This window comes from Peromyscus leucopus, chromosome 4 (assembly GCF_004664715.2).
Source record: "Peromyscus leucopus breed LL Stock chromosome 4, UCI_PerLeu_2.1, whole genome shotgun sequence".
Lineage (NCBI taxonomy): Eukaryota > Metazoa > Chordata > Mammalia > Rodentia > Cricetidae > Peromyscus > Peromyscus leucopus.
In genome coordinates, this window is record NC_051066.1 from 86,000,833 (window position 1) to 86,007,396 (window position 6,564).

At 34.0% G+C, this 6,564-nt stretch overlaps 2 protein-coding genes across 2 annotated transcripts; both read left to right on the forward strand.

The window, feature by feature from the left end:
- The first annotated feature begins 260 nt into the window (after positions 1 to 260).
- Positions 261 to 2,689, forward strand: LOC114687860 (olfactory receptor 4F4-like). Its single transcript, XM_028862502.1, has 2 exons — positions 261 to 1,098; positions 2,676 to 2,689. Exons 1-2 carry the CDS (start codon positions 261 to 263, stop codon positions 2,687 to 2,689), a joined length of 852 nt encoding a protein of 283 aa, XP_028718335.1.
- Positions 2,690 to 3,455: 766 nt separating this feature from the next.
- Positions 3,456 to 6,564, forward strand: LOC114687864 (olfactory receptor 4F4-like). The gene is made up of 2 exons (XM_028862506.2): positions 3,456 to 3,479; positions 5,588 to 6,564. Exons 1-2 carry the CDS (start codon positions 3,456 to 3,458, stop codon positions 6,557 to 6,559), a joined length of 996 nt encoding a protein of 331 aa, XP_028718339.1. The 3' UTR covers positions 6,560 to 6,564.

Sequence of the window (6,564 nt, forward strand, 5' to 3'; positions counted from 1 at the left end):
AATCTCTTGTTCTCTGGTTCCTAGTATTTTGTAAATAGTCTACATGAACTAAAAAAATAACCTACTGTTGAGCTATATCTCTGGCACAGTGATAGAATTAAAATTACTAACATTTAATCTTGTTTTTGATGCCTTTAAATTTAATTCATCTTATCCTTTAGGATTTTTCAGGATTTTCCTTGCTTTCTGATCCAATGGGCCAAGTGAATACTTCTATTATACCTGAATTTGTTTTGCTGGGACTTGCACAAACATTTGGAATGCAGTTCTTCTTCTGCTTCTTCTTCTCCTTATTTTATGTGGGAATTATTTTTGGAAACCTCTTCATTGTGTTCACAGTGATTTTTGATTCTCGCTTACACTTCCCCATGTATATTCTACTGGCCAACTTGTCACTCATCGACTTGGGCCTTTCATCTACAACAGTTCCTAGGACAATATCTGATCTTTTAACTGGTTGTAAAGTCATTTCCTTCCACAGCTGCATGATACAAATGTTCTTCATCCATGTGATGGGTGGAGTTGAGATGGTTCTGCTCATAGCCATGGCATATGACAGGTACACAGCCATCTGTAAGCCTCTTCACTATCTGACGATTATGAACCCCAGAATGTGCATGATTTTGGTAATAGCTGCTTGGACCATAGGCATGATTCATGCCATGTCTCAGTTTATTTTTGTCATAAATTTACCCTTCTGTGGCCCCTATAATGTAGGAAGCTTTTATTGTGATTTTCCAAGGGTCATTAAACTTGCGTGCATGGACACTTACAAACTAGAATTTGTGGTTACTGCCAACAGTGGTTTCATATCTATGTGTACCTTTTTTTTCTTGATTGTATCATACATTTTTATCCTGGTCACTGTCCGGCAACATTCTTCAACTGATTTATCCAAAGCATTCTTCACCTTATCAGCTCATATCACTATAGTAGTTTTGTTTTTTATACCATGCATGTTTCTTTATGTGTGGCCTTTCCCAACTAAGTCACTGGATAATTTCTTTGCTATTGTTGACTTTGTTGTCACTCCTGTCTTAAATCCTGCTATCTATACTTTAAGGAATAAAGATATGAAGTTGGCCATCAGAAGGCTAAGTAGACAGGTTTTAAGTTCTAGGGAAGTTACACAGTAAATTTTATTAATAAAAGCATAGAATAGTGCTATGCACTATCAAGACATCCATGAAATCTATTGAATAAAAACATAAAAACACTTTTATTATTTTTTTAGAAATTCTTGGAGTATATCTATCAAAGAATGTCACTTCAAATGGAAGTTACAATAAGTTCTGCTGGTTACAAAATAAAAGAGTTGTATGTTTTTCCAATTAACTGAATGTTTTATTGTTTTTAAGTTTTTGCATTGTATTGTATTTAAGTATTTTCATTGTATTTAAGCTATTATAATCAACAATTAATCCACAACCTTTTATATTATTTTTATATAAATGTACATAATTGCGTGCAATATAACTATCAGCATTTTTATGCAGATAAGAATACTAGTTATTAGTATATATTTCTTATGGAAATTATGTGGATCCAATGGATAAAATGTGGGTTTATATAAACCAACAATTATGGAAAATGAAATGAAAATAATTCTTAAATGTGTTTTAAGTTAGATAAGTAGGAAAATAAAAACTATTAAAATGTATGTGTTCTGTCTTGCCTGGTTTTCAATGATAATGTGCAATGTTCTTTTAGACATAGACTGTAGTACTTTGAATCATGCAATACCTGTGTCTATCCCTCTTTAAATAGCATAACTTTGTTTCCATGGTAGTCTTCTTCAAAGAATTTCATGATTGATATAAAAATAATTGTACAATTTAAATTATCTCAGCTGACTTATTTTCTAAAGTTACATACCAAGATCTCAAAACATTATTTAATGTGCCAGCTCCCAAGCTACTGTGCTTATGAAGAAGAATCTCCTGGCTCCTTCAAACAATACCTGGAATGACAAGTCTTGAATGTGTTTATCAAATACAATTTTAAAAACTTAATTGTTTATCTCAGCTCATTCTAATGTCTTGATGATAATTAAAACTGAAAAATAACAAAAACTGAAAAAAAAAAAAAAAAAAAAAAAAAAACTTAATGTTATTCAGCTATTCAATGAAAAATAAGCTGATAAGAAACTGAGAATCTAATATTAGTCAAGGAAATTTTTGATACATTCTTCAGATACTAGCTACCAATATCTTAAACTATACCCTCTTTATAAAATTGAAATATTATCATTCATTGCCTGTTATTCTGTCTAAATTTTAATTTTGCAATATTACTTTATTTGGTTTACCATGTTTTTTTTTTTCAATCACAGATTGAGTAAGATAGTAAAATGATCCTGTGATCCAAGAAATTGTGACAATGTTCCTTAACTCAGGAAAAGTTTATGTTTCCTCCAATAGCCAAGGGAAAACCTGTGACACTATAAGAGTCAGTCTCCCCAGTCAACCTCAGGCTGTTTCTGGATTTTTCATGGGCTTCTGGTTACTTCATGAATGATTTATCATTAGCCAAGCAGTTTACTCAGAAGAACAATTCACGTAAAAACCACTCTCCCAGAAATGTTAATGATTTGACAATATGTATGAGAGTGACTATGTACTATTCTTTCTCTTAAAATTGATGTCAACACTTCTAATTGTGAAACAGGTAAGCAGAACGACAAAACTGAAATTCATCAGTAGAAGCAGCTACAGTGTAGAATTTTATTGATAGTTAAATGCATTTGTCAGTAGAAATATTCACTTACACAGGATTCAGTTATGATACTTTTCAGGAAAACAAATAGAAAATCCTGCCATATGTAACTGAATTAACATGAGTAATATTGAAAAGGATAACCCTCATTATCAGTGTTTTAGATGCAATAATTATTGACTCCTACACCTAATTTTACTGAGTTAATGTATTCTTTCCTCTCTATGCAGTGGTTTTATACAGTTCTTATTTCCCAAAAGCCTAATATTTTCTTGTTCCATGTCTTTATTTTTTTAATAATCCTAGGGAAACCTAGTTAGGTACATTTTTTTTTCCACACAGAAGCTGCAAACTCTATTGATACAACTTTGGAAATTCTGAGAACTATTGATTGGGTTGTACCATTTTGAAAACACAAAAATTAAAGCCCAAGAATTTTTCTTACTACATCCAGGATCAAGCAGTAGATCTGTGCTTAAACCTAAAGCCCTGATCCCCATCACTATGATTATAAATATATTTAAAAATCAAGGTAAAAGATGCTTATGAAAAGTTCAATATTTTAATGATTGAATTCATTAAAATATGAATATGCTGAATATGCTGAAAGAATTTCTATTCAATCATGCTTGGTCCTTGGTTATTATAATAAAAACAGTGTATAAGATGCAGAACTCTTCAGTGAATAAATAGAATTGTTATATTCTCCAAAACTTTTTGAGTCTTTTTTAGAATCACAAATGAACTTTGAAGAGGTTATGCTGGTAAAAGACCCTAGATGAAGATTCCATTTTATTATTTTCCTCTTAGCAACATAATTCTGAAGATGTGATCCATATTGAACCACAGGATTCATTTTTTTTTCTTAAAAGTAGCACTGTTAAGTTCTTATTTTCTACTGTGATAGATTTTGGTTTTCTGTACATTAGAACCCTTGGAACTATCTTCTTCCGTGGCATATTTCTCATGGAGATATGATTTGGACTTTTTCATTCAATATCAGTGAAACAAAATGTATCAACATTTTGAAGCAAAAAAAAACCACTCAAAACAACTTTAATTTGCATAGTATGATTGGAAAGAAAACTTTAATGAACTATCACATCATAATGTATCTCACAACAGAAATCTTACACTTGAGTACTGGCTGTGCTGGGATGATTATATTTTTCTTGGGTTAAGAAGACATGAACTAAAAGAAGTTCCATGAGTTATTTTATGATTAAAACTGTCCTTATGTCTGGAAAAATAGAGCCAGTAATTTTGAATATGACTTTGTAACATTAATTTGATGCTTAACTAGGCAGTGGTGAGGAAAGAGATTTGGAAAATGGAGAGATCCACATCAATTTTAAGCACAATGGGTTGTGATATAATAAATCTCCATAACCAATAGCAGAATTCTCCATCAGATTTGGCACAGACGACCCTCTAGGCCCTTATGTCTTTCAGCAGACAGTATTCAAGGTCCGCCTCCGTATTTTGCATTATACATCTGCTGTGTCACCTATTCTGTTACTTATCATCAGTTCTGTTTCCTAATCAGGAAATTATTTCTTGCTTGTTTGTGTTTGTTTTTGTTTTTTGAGACATGGTTACTCTGTGTAGTCCCGGCTGTCCTGGAACTCACTCTGTAGAATAGGCTGAACTTGAACTCAGAGATCCACCTGCTTCTGTGTCTAGGATGCTAGGATAAAGGCATGTGCCTCCATTGGCCCTTCACATACTTCATCTGCTATTTCATTCACTAGAAAACTACTTCAAACAGTATTTATTTTCTTTTCTAGAAACACAATTAAAATGTTTCCTCCAAGCCATGAAAAACAGTCATTGTCCAGTCCCTAACTTGCTACCGAGCAAATTGCAAGATTGTCCCAACAATGCCTCTACATATTCAGGAAATGTCCACTTTCCATTGGTTCCTTCTATATAGTCATATTCTTAAAAGTAATTGGAATGCTGCGTATTGTCCCCTTGTGTTCATTATAATTAGTATCAGAATTAAACATGTTACATTGTCCCTGCTTACTCAGAATAAAAATACTTGAAACATTTGAAAAAATCTTTAATCCTTGCATCCTGTTAATTTCTTTTACAACTCTAGTAACAGCTATAAATTATTAGGTACATGTCTCATGTTATCAACTAGAAAACAGTTTTTCATAGTTATACCCAATCCCTCCCACACTGTTCATCCAATGTGGCCACAAATTTCAGTGGTGTCTTCAAGGACATTCAGGTACACATTCAACTGTACAGACTTGCAGCTCACAAACTCACTTCTCAAGCAATAGAGAGGACTGCTGGATGGGCTCACTTGAAAGATTTCCCTTTTCAGCTCACACAACCACAATTTATAGTTATTACCTACAGTTGGGCTTCAAACAGTTTCTTAGTTTTACTTCAAATCTCTCCCTCTTAAAAACACATTAAGACTAGAGTCAACAAATAAAATCTTTTTTTTTCCCAATACTCCATATTCATGACAAAAATAATCACATTTACTAATTCCAGAATCTGCATCCAAATTAATCTTCCATTAAACTTCTTTGACTTATTACTCACAAAAGATTTACTGAATTTTCCTAAAGTTACCTTAGAGATCCCCAATAGGAATACTTCATCCTCTCCCTTTTAAATCAAACATTTTTCCTTATTTTTGTCCTATAGTGTAGTCGAACACCATAGAGACATGGGAGCCTAGGCTACCTGAAGAACAAGACAACCAAGGATGCACTGTAGGAAAAATTATGAGTTCTGATTTCTAGTTTGGGAGCTTTTGTGAAATAGCTCATACCAAGTCCAAAATCAGTGAGCCCAGGGTAGAATTTGCATATAACAACTCTGACTTCTTTTCATTGTCTTTTCCAAGGCAAGTGCAGAAACTCTCCTCTGGAATGAATCATCAAAGGAAACAAATCATTCTGTGGTGACTGAATTTATTTTTATTGGACTCTCCGATTCTTTGGAACTTAGAATCTTTCTGTTTGCATTCTTTTTTGTTTTCTATGTCGGAATTGTGTTTGGCAACCTTCTTATTGTTGTAACTGTGACTTCTGATTCCCGCCTCCACTCTCCTATGTACTTCCTATTAGCCAACCTATCGTTCATAGATCTGTCTCTGTCCTCTGTCACAGCTCCCAAGATGATTGCTGACTTTTTCAACAAACACAAAGTCATCTCTGTCAAGGGCTGTCTTGCACAGATATTTCTCCTTCACTTCTTTGGGGGAAGTGAGATGGTAACCCTCATAGCCATGGCCTTTGACAGATATGTAGCAATTTGTAAGCCTCTACGCTACACTACAATTATGTGTGGTAATGTATGTGTTGGCATTGTGGCTGCTGCATGGGGAATCGGCTTCCTACACTCAGTGAGTCAATTAGCCTTTGCAGTGAACTTACCCTTTTGTGGTCCCAATAAGGTTGACAGCTTTTATTGTGACCTTCCTAGAGTAATCAAACTTGCCTGTGCAGACACATACAGGTTAGACATTATGGTCGTTGCCAACAGTGGTATACTCACTGTGTGTTCTTTTGTTCTCCTAATCATCTCCTACACTATCATTCTAATGACCATCCAGCGCCGCCCTTCTGATAGATCATCTAAGGCTCTGTCCACACTGACTGCTCACATCACAGTAGTTCTTTTGTTTTTTGGGCCCTGTATCTTTATTTATGCCTGGCCCTTTCCCATCAAGTCATTAGATAAATTCCTTGCTGTGTTTTACTCTGTGGTCACTCCTCTCTTGAACCCCATTATATACACATTGAGGAACACAGAGATGAAAATTGCAATGAGACGTCTGAGACAATGGAATTTAAAACTTTGGGTAAAGTCTTAGATCCT